The sequence below is a fragment of the Labrus mixtus genome, chromosome 12 (genome assembly GCF_963584025.1).
Source record: "Labrus mixtus chromosome 12, fLabMix1.1, whole genome shotgun sequence".
NCBI classification, from domain to species: Eukaryota; Metazoa; Chordata; class Actinopteri; order Labriformes; family Labridae; genus Labrus; species Labrus mixtus.
In genome coordinates, this window is record NC_083623.1 from 20,003,947 (window position 1) to 20,016,475 (window position 12,529).

At 41.5% G+C, this 12,529-nt stretch overlaps 3 protein-coding genes across 4 annotated transcripts in view; 2 read left to right on the top strand and 1 right to left on the bottom strand.

Annotated features, from left to right (window-relative positions):
* The window catches only part of phip (pleckstrin homology domain interacting protein), a 40,994-nt gene extending 36,211 nt beyond the window's left edge, over positions 1-4,783 (top strand). The window contains exons 37-40 of the mRNA XM_061052498.1: positions 226-437; positions 528-766; positions 1,419-1,565; positions 1,698-4,783. Coding sequence (XP_060908481.1) covers positions 226-437; positions 528-766; positions 1,419-1,565; positions 1,698-2,389 — 1,290 coding nt within the window. The 3' untranslated portion in view covers positions 2,390-4,783. The remainder of the gene's footprint in view (positions 1-225; positions 438-527; positions 767-1,418; positions 1,566-1,697) is intronic.
* A 1,230-nt stretch (positions 4,784-6,013) lies between these two features.
* On the top strand, positions 6,014-8,954 carry si:dkey-261l7.2 (uncharacterized protein LOC569751 homolog). 2 transcript variants are annotated; one of them, XM_061052502.1, is made up of 7 exons: positions 6,014-6,274; positions 6,629-6,770; positions 6,935-7,015; positions 7,205-7,299; positions 7,889-8,049; positions 8,227-8,343; positions 8,423-8,954. In XM_061052502.1, exons 2-7 carry the CDS (start codon positions 6,646-6,648, stop codon positions 8,531-8,533), a joined length of 690 nt encoding a protein of 229 aa, XP_060908485.1. In that variant the 5' UTR covers positions 6,014-6,274; positions 6,629-6,645; the 3' UTR covers positions 8,534-8,954. The 2 variants fall into 2 exon arrangements, with proteins under 2 accessions (XP_060908485.1, XP_060908484.1); XM_061052501.1 differs by having other exon boundaries at positions 6,016-6,274; positions 6,926-7,015.
* irak1bp1 (interleukin-1 receptor-associated kinase 1 binding protein 1) lies at positions 8,690-11,425 on the bottom strand. The gene is made up of 4 exons (XM_061052500.1): positions 11,092-11,425; positions 9,613-9,694; positions 9,362-9,492; positions 8,690-9,263 (listed from the first exon to the last, which is right to left on the bottom strand). Exons 1-4 carry the CDS (start codon positions 11,373-11,375, stop codon positions 9,002-9,004), a joined length of 759 nt encoding a protein of 252 aa, XP_060908483.1. The 5' UTR covers positions 11,376-11,425; the 3' UTR covers positions 8,690-9,001.
* Positions 11,426-12,529: the final 1,104 nt, after the last annotated feature.

A 12,529-nucleotide genomic window follows, 5' to 3' on the forward strand; every position in this document is an offset into this window, starting at 1 on the left:
GGCGCACACAATTTAACCTCTGGGCTATCTAACGCCCCAAGAGTTACTTTTTTATAGTAGTACCATGTTGACTTTTAAACCCCAGGTATTGTGACAGCCAATTTGATATACCTGGAATACCTCGTGCTCTTATATTTTCAGGCTTTGATGAGTACATGAAATAAAATTCTCTTCCTTTCTTGGCTGAGCATGAGAGTTAATCAAATCCATCTTTTGTGTCTCCAGATCTACAGTATGAGTCTGAGGCTCTCTGCGCTGTTCGAGGAGCACGTCAGCTCCATCCTGTCTGACTACAAAGCCATCCACGGCCTGACGGATAAATTGACTCGACAGGGCACTGACAGACAGACACGACACACTACAGACAGACAGACACGGCACGCCATGAAGAGGAGGAGGAGGAGGAGCGAATCTCCAGCCAGCAGCACTGCATCCAGGTAGAAGAAGAGACATTTTATTTGAGGGCTTTTGTCTCTTCCTCTGCAATTAGATGTGATCTTAATTTCTGTCCTCTCATCTTGCCTCAGTCCAGAGAGGAAGAGACGTGTGTCATCCAGGGTCACCGGGAGGAGGGAGCCATCACCACCTCCTCCTCGACCCCCCTCTCTAAGACAGAGCATCCCCCTCAAACAGCCCCCCCAGCTGGTCAACGGGAAGGCAGACACGCCGGCTGCAGCGCGTACACGAAGCTCAGCTCGCTTTTCTACACACACTCCATCCTCATCCTCCTCATCTAACACTGCAAGCAACACTGCGAGCACTTCAGGTAAGACCACACCACAGAAACAGATGGTAGACATGTCCCTCAAAGGGCAAGGTTTACTTTTGTAATGTTAAAACATTACTTAGACTATAGCTTTTAAATATGACTTAAGGAATTAACTCTGTACTTCTACTTTTAATAATCTTTAAACTTTTACTTGAGTAAGCTTCACTGACGCTTGGATCAATTCTTAATGTCAATTTACAGAGCAATGGTCTTTCTAAAGGAATAGTTTGACATTAGCTCTTCCCGCTCAGAGTGAGATTAGATGAATCATTCATTTATGTTTTTATGCCCAGAATGAAGCTTCTGCCAGCACTAAATTCCCTTTAAACTAACAACTTGTTTTCACACTTTTGTTATTGATTAAATGGCATGTTCATTAGTGAGTTTTAGAGGTGCTATAAGATATATTTAGTTATGCTACGATAAAGCCAAGTTAGCTGTAAACCTCTGTTTCATTTCTTGATGCTAAGCTAAGCATCAACTGACTTTACATTTGCTGTAAAATGATGAGGTTAGTATCAATTTTCTGGTATCCTTTTTCTTATTGAACCCTTGACTTGCAGCTAAGTATGTTATCAAGAACTGAACCAGAATGTAACCTTTATTATAATGTGTGTTTTTTAAAAACTGTGTTCATTTACATTGACAGAATCTACTCGCTCTCTGAGGGCTCATCACTCTGTGTCAGCTTCAACACCTCCCGCTCCTGAAAAGGTGACTCCCTCTCCAGCCACAGAAAGTAGCAGTGGAGGAAACACCCGGAGGAAACTCAGGCCTCCTGTACGACACACACCAGGTAAAAGATGACGGAGACGTGATCTTTGGATATCACATTCACAAGTCATAGCATTTAGTTTTGCCACCATGTTATTATTAAAGTTTTATTTAATTATGCTTTTGTCCTGTAAATCTCTGCCCTTCTCCTCAGGCTCTACTGTCAGCCCTGCCTCTCAGAGCACAGTCCACCTGAATGGCCACAGCAGTCATGTGACCCTCGGTGTTGGGAGGAGGAGTAGGAAGTCCAGACCGGACCCTCCACCGAGTCCTCCTGAAGTCGTGACACCAGAGAGCCCCTCCAGACCCCGAGGCCGGCCGCCAGGGAAGAAGAAAGGAAAAAAGAATAAACAGGAGCTGGAGGAGATGAGAGGGAGCAGCACCCGCAGGAGTTCCACCCCTGACGATGAACTCGACCACTCAACAGGGGACGAGGGCGGGACATCTTCGGCACAGGAAACATCTGTGTTGTCGGACTCTGGCATGTCGTCACCCAGACGGCGAGGCCGGCCCCGAGCGGTAAGAACTGATGATGCCAGTCCTCCCACTGAGTCCCCCGAGCCCTCGCCTCTGAGGAGGAGCAGCAGGAGAACCAACGAGGAGGTCACACCTCCTCCACAGACTGCTCCTCAACGATCCAGTCGGAAGGAGCCAGAGGAAGATGCGGGAGGGTCGATGCAAACTCGAAACCAGGGGCGGCGGTCTGCCTGGTACATGGAGGAGGATTCTGAGGAGGAGCAGAGGCAGCTGTTGTTTGAGGACTCATCAATCACCTTTGGCACCTCGTCAAAGGGGCGTGTCCGCAAGCTGACAGAGAAGGCCAAAGCCAATCTGATTGGATGGTAGAGGAGACATGCAGGATTTGAGGAGGAGGCTGCCAGTACAGAGATAAATCTGGTTGAGATTTCTGGGCTTGCCAGAGGAGGATTGTGGAGTCCAGGAAGTCATGCTTGATGTCTGGTTGATTTATGTACATGTTTGTCGTCTGAGGAGCTGCTAGCTGCTATTCAAAGCTGTTTTATGGACTGTCCACACGTCCTCCCTCTTGGCCCGGTTAGCATATCTCTAGGCTAACAGACCAAGTTCATTCATTTTGACTCCTCCTACATTATGGTCCATGTTGGATCCACAGGAGCTCAGTGACTCCTACACTGGTGGTCTTGCGCTTCTCCCGTCCAGTGAACCACTCCCTTACCTGTTGGTCTCGGACTGGGCAACACAGTACTTGAAAGAATCACAAGGAGAGCTGGATGTATCTTATGCCACTGTTATTTTGGAGGACTTCAGAGCCCCTTCTGGTCGGTTCAAAGACGCCCACTGAGCTAAAGGTTAAGTCTGTGTCGGATCACAGGACACTGGCGTGAACAAAAGTTTTTCAACCCCTTCTCCACCGATCCCCCTCTTTTTTTATATAGCCCCCTCCTCTCTTTTATAAGATTTTTACGTGATGACGCGCTCTCTGTTTTGGAAGTCTTACACATTTGCTGGCCTGAGCGTGTCTGTCTGCGCTAAAATACCAAATGGTGTACCCTCTGTTGGTACTGTAGATCTGTAGGTTTTGTTTACTGTCGGTGTGTGTGGGTGTTATTGTTTTGTTTCTTTGCATGTTTATTAGAAGGAAAAGCATCTCTTTGTTTATAGAAGCTGTTTTTACTGTGAGGAGGAGATAAAAAAAAAAAGGATGCATGGGTGAGAGAGGTCATTTAAATGTTTCGATAGATCATGTTTCAATGCGTCCTCGAACATTAGCAATACCTTGTGCCTTTATGTCTTTGGTGTGTGTGTGTGTGTGTGTGTGGGTGAGTGTGTGTGTGTGTGGGTGGGTGTGGGTGCATGTGTGTGTGTTTGAGTGCGTGCATGTGTGTATAGGTGTGCTTGGCCTGTGCCCTGCGAAGTAAAGTATGTGCCTGTATGTGTGCAAAACCAAGTTGTGACTCTGAGTGTGTGTTTGAAGGAGAGTGTGTGTTTTTATAACACAAATGAGTGTGTCATTCACTTTCGGCGTGCAAACAGTGGCATACAGTCTGATCGTTGTGAAAACTCTCAAAGAATTGTATTTATAGCAGTTGAAAAAAAAAGAAGACTTATTTGTTGTTGTAAAACCATTATTCACATCAATATATTATCCTATAACCAACCTATTGTCAGTTTATACCTAAGGTACAGCCAGAGGAGCTTTGGGTGACTAGCTTTGAGATGCACTTACCACAGACCGGTTATCAATGCAGTCGTAGGAAATAACCTGGTGTGTTTTAAAATTGATAACATATAAAAGTTACTTTCTAAATGTTGATATGTTTCTATGGTCATGACAACACACACAAACACACACACAAATCTGTTTCGCATGTTCTAGCACTTTCTCATGCCTGGAGCGAACAGGATCGAACCAGATCAAACTGGATCGGAATGAATTTGGACAGAAAGCAGAGAGAAAGAAAAGTCTCATATTCATCTTTCTGATTGTGTGCCTTTGCTACTCTGGCATATTGAATCCTCTGTTGTCTGCTTTTGGGGCCTTTCTTCAGTTTTCTTTTAGTCTTTGTTTGACTTCCTGGTTCCACTGGTTGCTGGGTTCAGAGGACTGGACTTTGGAACTGTACTTGACAAGACGGGATTGTACGGAGGGCTACTGAAAGATAAAAATCTGTCTAGAGACAGAAATACCACGTCATCCTCTCTCTCTCTGTTTGTCCTCTCACGCATCTAATGGGCTGAGTTTTGAAAGATGGCCGCCCCCACTTGTTTTAAGATCTATCTGTTTTCACCCAGCACAGAGCAACTGAATGCCAAAATCAGCCACGTGTGTTGTGGGTTTCACTGGACAGAACTGGACAGTAGCATCACCTGGGTTCTTTCAAAGCTCTTTATATCACATATTGTTGAATATTTATCTATCTCAAATGTTTACCTTTGGTTTTCCTTTTTTGTCATGGATATGTCAATGCCAAATTTTCGTGTTGGGCACTGAGGTTTTAGACCATGCGATTGAATGTGTTTATTTTCAGAAGCAGTTTTTAAACACACTGAGGGTGTTGAGCTCGCTTTCATTTTATGTGTGAACTTCTTTTTCCGTCTGTTTCTGCCATACAGGACAACTATTTTAGTCACACCATTAGTGGAGTTAGAATACAATTAACAGCTTTTTTTCAAAGTCAGTCGGGCTTATATTTACTTCATGGAAAGGTTTGTTTATATTGTGTATATGAAGAGATTTATTCCAAATTAAGAAAGCCTAAACCTTCCTCTATGAATGACTGTTGATGGGAACAATATCTTATTGAGGGGGTTCTATTAGAGATAGAAAGCTGACCTTTGCACACAAGACAATGAATTTTGTGAGCCAAGAAAAACTCTTCATAGCCACATAAAGTTACATTACAAGTAATCATTATTACATTGACAGATTATCATGAGTACACACTTTAGACCCCGGGCTTTTTAAATCTAAGGTATGATCTGACTTTTTAAACTGATTGAACGTACAACACAATAATGAAGAGCCATAAATGTTTGGATAGATTTTAGTGTCGATTAACCAAATTTGAATCAGGAAAAATGATTGGCTAACCTTGACCATGGCCTGCTGCATCGCAACAGTTGTATCCACAGTTAAAGGGATGGGTTCAGATTTATGTGAACTCAGATTTCCTGTTGAAATAAACTTAAAGTGAGAATGCAGCGATCATATCAAACTTGATTATCCTGCTGTCGCCACTTTTACATCAGATCATCCACACTACCTGTTTAAGTAAATAGCTGATTTGTTATTGCTTGTCCAATTATCTCGACCATGTTAGAAATCAATCACGACCCATTGTCACTTCTGGGGGGCCTCTGGCCGGACATCGCAGGTCAGACGTTGAGTGTGAGTGAAGTGGCTGCATGTGAGCCACTGGAGAGTATTTTGGGATGATATAAATTGTAAGGAGATGTGGGATTGCAAAGAACAGAAGGGGAAGGGAGGGGAAAGGGGGCCTGTTTCATGTGAACCAGTCAAAGAGGACGTCTTTGTTAGTTTGGATACTTTTATATATAAAGGAATTAAAGCAAAAAGAAGCATAAAGCTAGAATGTATGTTTTAGGGGAGTACTGCTGTCCTGTTAGTTCATACCAATATTTTAAGTGAATAAACTGTTGTGTTTCCATATCTACTTTTCCTTAATGTTGTTGATTGTGTCAATTTAAGATCATCACTTTTTCACAGATATTTGTTTTGAAAGTAAATTTTTATTATTCAAGTTGCAGTGTGCGGGATCTTCTTTAAATAAAAAAAAGGGTGTTTTCTTTTGACTGCTTTGTTTGCTGTGTTATGTATATAAAGAAGGTTTGATGGAGAAAGTGAGGTCAAATCCGTGCAGCTTGTTGCATACATTACAGACATGTTGAATGAATGCACAACTCTCCCACCTCGCGTTTCCACAGAGTAACTGCGTGACGCACCACACCACCCGCCCGGAGTGAACGGGCTCGGCTCCTCCTGACGTGGCGAGCCGCTAAAGGTCGACCGGTTCCTCCGTGGGCTCCTGCGATTGGTCAGATTACCTGTTTGGCAAACTTTACGAAAAATGTAAATACACAGGTGGTGGCGGCATGGATGTACGAGTGCTTTATGCAAATAAAACAGAAGTGAAACCGCGTCACACTGCTCTGGTTACCAGACACAAACAGAGTCACTGCGGCGCAATGTTTAGCAGATAGTTGGAGAGAAGAGCTGGATTTTAAGACGAGGTAAGGGTCATTATTACTAGAAGGAGAAGGTTTTGACAGATTCATACACTGACAGCTTTTGCAGAGCCATATGTCGCTTATAAAACTTTTACTTCCCAAAGGTTGAGGTTGTATCAAATTACGATACAGATAAATAAAATAGAAATGCGTTTGCCCTCAAGTCTTGTGCCGTATTTTTTTTTCTCCCCAGAAGTACAAAATGTAAGTGAAATATAAATTACAAAGTGTATTTAAGCAACAAGAAAAGAACATATGTTGTCAACAAGTCATGTCAGCGGTTTCTCCACATGACTTGTATGATTTTTTTCCCCCCAACACCTGCCAAATCCACCTGACGCGCGTTTCCGTCCGCAGGTGACGGCTGCGCAGTCATGCCTCAGTTGACGTCGGCCGCGGTGCTGCAGCTCGTCCTGCTGCTCTCCGCGGTGCCGGCTCAGTACCTCATCTCCCAGTGGAGCGGCTCTTCAACAGCACAGCGATTCCACGCCACCACGCGGTACGGTCTGTGCGTCAAAGTGCTTCTGTGCGTTAAATGTGCCCGCTTTCTTGAGAGAAGGAATAGTGTGGATCTCTAATAGAGGCTGAAATGTGCCCAATAATGAAATTATTATGAAGTTATCTGGTATTGAATTAATAAGCGTTGTATTTCAGGATGCTTAGAATTTGGAAAGATTGGAGAACATCTTACCTCAATGGCACCATATGGATGGACTGGGCCAGCCAGCAGATTTCTAAAGTCAAGTGAGTAATATATCTGACTTGTGTTATTATGGACACATCAGTTTGTACTATCTTTTCCCATTCTATCAAAAACTATTTCCGGAGTATTTAAAAGGGACTTGTAAGGGTTGATTGTCTTATATCAACAGACACATGCTGTAGACTCATTTGTATTATATGTGAATAACATATTCTTCTTGCTTTCTGAAGGACTTCTTTAGGCTTGAGACTGGAGGAGGATGATGAAAAAATGTTGCATGACATGGAGAGCATGATGGATGACAATGAACTGGGGTTCTTTGGAGGTTTGTATGTACCTCATATTTTGAGAGATTTTGGTCAGAAAGAAGAAATAATCAATCAATTCGAGGCTTTTGTTGTCCTTAGTGCTCAGTAAGCCTACATACTGCCACAATATTAGAATAAACTTATATTTCAGCTCCCTGCACTGAGTACTTTTCAAAGGGAGATGAATCCATTTTTATTTGTTTTAGAAATGTTTCTATAATAATCTTTAATTACTGGTTTACGTGTAGTTCTTCGTAAGAAATACGTGGATATAGTTGCACTTGCCCACCCCTGCAGTACAGTCACCAACCAGCTTGTATGAAAGAAGTGTTAATTCTATGGACAGTGCAAAATGTACTACTTTAACTTCTAAAGAGAATACTCTTACAAAAACCTCAACTCTCATTTCTCTTGCATGGAACCTCGATAAAGTTTGTGGCACGTTTTGTAGTTCAGTCATTTGTAACTGTTCATTTATGAAGATAACTGTAAACCTAACGTATTTGGACAAACCATATGATCATGCATATCATGAATAAGTTGACTGCAATGAATGTGGCAAAAACAACTACGTTATCTCAAGATTTTGTTTCCTCCTCCCTACAGCCTCAAAGACAGCGCGCAGACCTCGTCCTCTGTATGTTTTTCTGCGGGTTGGAGACGTGGTGATGGAGAGGAATCGTAACATGGTTGGGGTGGTGGTGAGCTGGGACCCTGAGCTGCGAGCCCCTCCTGAGTGGATTGAACGAATGTATTCCAACCCTCAGGTTAACAGCCACAACTCTATTGCTTTTTTAAGCTCTTAAAAAAAAAAAGTCTTTCCCAACTTCATTAACGCCTGTCTGACAAAGTCAGAGTACACATGGACACTCAAGTAATAGTAAGTTTAAAAAAAAGTGAGTCAGGTCAGTGCAGTCTGTGACTGTGTGTGTGTGTGTGTGCAGGGCCACAAAGCGGAGAAGACGCCCCATTATAAAGTTCTGTTCAACGGGCCTACGTCATCCTCTGTGTTCGTTGGTTACCTGCCTCAAACAAGACTGGAGCGCATCACTGGGATGAGGGTATGTACTGAGAATCACAGGATATAAACGCATTCACAAATATTCCATAATTCTTGGACTCACTCTTCGATGTTTCCAGCCGGACATTCCCTCTTTGGAGAAATACTTCACACACTTTGACGGTGAGCGGTTCGTCATGCAGCCGTGGCTCAGAGAGATCTTCCCTGAGGATGAAGAAGAGGACTTCTGACATCTCGGCTTGGACCCGTTTCCTGTAGAAATATTGACCTTGAAATCGTGGAGGTCAATATTTGGGCACTTCAAGAGCAACTTAAATCCCTCTCTGCTGGATCTGAATTTGAGGGTGTCTTTTTGGGATGTGGAGTAAATCTGGGACTGTATGAAGTAAGATGCAAATACACAGTATTTTAAATATGATGTGCTAAGAAATAGACTGAAAAGGAGAAACCTTTTATTTTAAGGGTGGCTTGATTTTTAAAGACAACTTTAAACAAGAGTTTATTAAGAGTGATCAAGAAAATGCTAAAAGGCCAAAACCTGCATTCAAGATGTATTTAGGTTTTCCTCTAAATAGCCCTCACTCTGTGTAGGTTAGGGTAAAAAAAGCACTTTATACAGCCATCATAAAAAAGCAATAAAATATGTTAAAACTGTGAAAGTCTGTTGGTCTTCCTTGAGTCAATGAAAAATTCAATCTTCAGACTTTTTTCCTGCCTCTGTCTCTGAGGCTGAAGGACACAGACACCTGGGAGGAGGCGGTGATTGTGGGTGTACAGGGGAGGTGAGGAAGGGATCCAACACTTTGACCTCTGCCCTCCTCCTCCTCCTCCTCATTCCTCCACTCTTTCGTCTCCTCCTCTCTGATCAGTATGGGGGGTCCCAGAGTTTGCCCAAGGAGCAGACTGACTTCACAGGCCTTCTGTTGAGCATTTTCTACTGCTACCACACATGCTCGCCGCCTAGAGCACAAACAAACAAAGGCAAGTTGCAATTGCAGCTTTTCATTAAAATAATGAGTCGGTTCAGATATCAATGTGCTATTAGCATATATGTATACCTCATTTGGCTCAGGCACTCAGCACTGTGGTAGAACTGTGGTGTTCCCACACACACACTCTTGTCCAGCTTCTCCAGCAGGACACTACACACTTGCTCCATGTTCTCAAAATCGGAGAAAGTGACCATGACCTGTGGGAACATTGTGTTAGTTACATGCATCTTTCATGAACAACAAAAGCTGTAGGGTAATTGATGTTTAATAGTCATGATGACACATTTGGATCATTAGTGCTTGTGCAAATACTCCACCTCTGCATTCATGTTGTACTGGTCTGCCTCTCGGTGGAGAAACCTCCTCACTGCGGTGTCTTTGTCACTGCCACCATGTTGCCTGTGAAGAATAAATGATTGAAAAAGGATTTACTTTAGGAACAACTACAGAACAAGTTGAAATTAAACTTTGATCGTTGAGTCTAAACCCAAAGCTGTATTTTAGGCTACTCCCTGGTAACACAACTATACGTGGTGGAAAATAACTAAAATAAGTTGTGAACCGGTATAATCTTTACATAATTAAACATGGCTTTTTGCATTTTCAGGAAATTTTACGGCACAGGGAAATGTGGTACTTTTTTACTCCGCCGTATTGATAGTTGCTTGTTTATTGAAAGTAAAGTCAAGACTACCTCTGAAATACTTAAACCTTACTGCATGAGTTCATATTATTTTAACACTTTGAAATGGAAAAGTATGCTGAGAATGTCTCTGACTATGGTTAGTCAACGTTTTCATGCTACTTTTATTCAATTCAAGACTGCGAGGTTTTTACCTCAAAGTATTTGGAAAGTTTTTAATTGAGATAGAAGTGATTTGTTCTCAATAATTCTTCTAGTTATCGTTCAAGAACTTTCAGGAATGCCGGCGATGAGATAACTAACCTAAGTTTGTTCATATGATATACATTCAAGCATAATCAATGTTTACACAAGCTTTAATTACATTTATCTAAGGTAGTTTTATAACCACGTACTTTTATGCCTTGATGAGCAGATATTGTTTGTAACATTAACCCACATTAGAGTTGCCACAGCGGACATCTGTTACCGACTGTTTGTTCACTTCATTTGTCTGTCTAATAGTCTCTGCTGATAACATGTCTACACTCCTGCACTTTAACTTATAGTATCACTGATTTCACATCTCCCTATGTCAATACTGTCCATTTACAACTCTGTTTTTGCACATTTACATTTAATCTTTCATATTTTAGACTAGTAATGCTAAATTAAATCCTGGTTGTATATATTCCCATTCTTAGTTTTGATATTTTTTGTGCTTATTTACTTTGTATTTAATATTATATTGTGTTTAGATTTGCTAACATTGTGTTTTTTGCTCATATTGTGTGTTTGGACAACCTGCTGCTGTAACGCCACAATTTCCCAGTTTGGGATCAATAAAGTAATTATATTCTATTCTAAGATTGCACATTGATGAAAGTTAGATACACTTTTAACAACACTAGCATTAGCCTACCCAGCTATCGTAAAGTTTAACACTGAAAACTACATCTTTTACGTCACTTGTCCAGAGTTAATACTGAAAACTACATCTTTTACGTCACTTGTCCAGAGTTAACACTGAAAACTACATCTTTTACGTCACTTGTCCAGAGTTAACACTGAAAACTACATCTTTTACGTCACTTGTCCAGAGTTAACACTGAAAACTACATCTTTTACGTCACTTGTCCAGAGTTAACACTGCTGGCTGTGTGTTGGTGTTCACCTGACAGTTTGTAGGATGTATTCAAGCCTCCGTGAAACGCTGTTGGTCACCTCGTTAACTGAGTCTTTGCTGCTGCCCACGCTGACCCGCACAGACACCCGGTCTGCCGGACAGCACACCTCCGCTGCTCCTGTTACCTGGACCTCTCTCAACCGGTTACCATAGTTACCAGGGCTCTGACGGTGAACTGCTCGCACCTCAGGTCCCTGCTCGTTCACATTACCGACATATTCCCGTCCTGCAGCCGGCTGTGTCGCTGCAAAGACTCGACTCTGCCTGTCCATGTTGGGAGCAGATTGGGAAACACAAACTAGCTTCCCGCTGCTATGGTAATGGCCGACTTGCTCGTCGGGACTTGTAGGCTACTTCATGAAAAGAACTACAAAGAAGGCGTGTTGCCAGATCCTGTCTCTGTAAATGAAGAAGAGTTTTAAAATGGTTATGAGAGTAAAACCATGACTGATTTTAGACTATTAAAAAAAAAAAAAAAAAAAAAAATATATATATATATATATATAAAATAAAATAATAAAATTAATTATTAATAATAATAATAAAATAAATTAATAAAAGAACAAGTTAATAAATCTGGACTTGAAAAAATCTCAGCCTCTCTATAAACGTAAGTGCTATAGATATTTGCCTTTACAAAGTTAAACAAAATGAATAACGTTTATAGAAAGTGAAAAGCCCTGCATGGTGAGGAATAGAGGAATTCTAAAGGCACCATAGTTTGTGAGGGAATAGTTAATAAAAATAGGCCTAGAGCTGAATGTCATTATACTTACTTTTCATGAATTCTTTCAAGAGCAAGTGCATATTTTTCTAATTTGGTTAATTTGCTTGATGAGCATATTTAAATAGTGCACGTTAAATTAAACCATATACTGTATAATAATAAATTGAATTTTTGTCAACATATAGTCTTTCCAACACTGTCTCAGACGTCATTCAGTGGTGCAGCATTTTGGTCCTCATAATTCACATTTAATGCAGCCTCTTCATCTCTGCAGAGGGCAAGGGGTCTCTCTTCTCCGCATCTTTTTTTTTTTTTTTACATCTTTCGATTTGTCTAGGAAACGTTTTTTTCTCACTCATATTCTTGACAGTCCACTGCAATTAAACAATTGTTGTCACATACTCACTGCACTGGTCTTACTGGTGTCTGACAATTAGAGTCCTCACTTGAGGTGATGTGTTGTTGCAAACAGAATAGTGTGTTTTGAATTCTAAGTAGTTTTTACAAAAAAAAATCTGATTAAAAAAAACAAAAAAACATCCCCATGTTGTGTAGAATAAACCAGCCCTGCAAGAGAGAGATGGGTATGCAGGTGAGATCATTTTGTTAAGTTTTGACAGAAAACATGAATTTCTCCATCACAACCCCAGGACAAAATGTGCTTTTGGCCTCAATCTCTTCAACCTAAGCTAACATCTA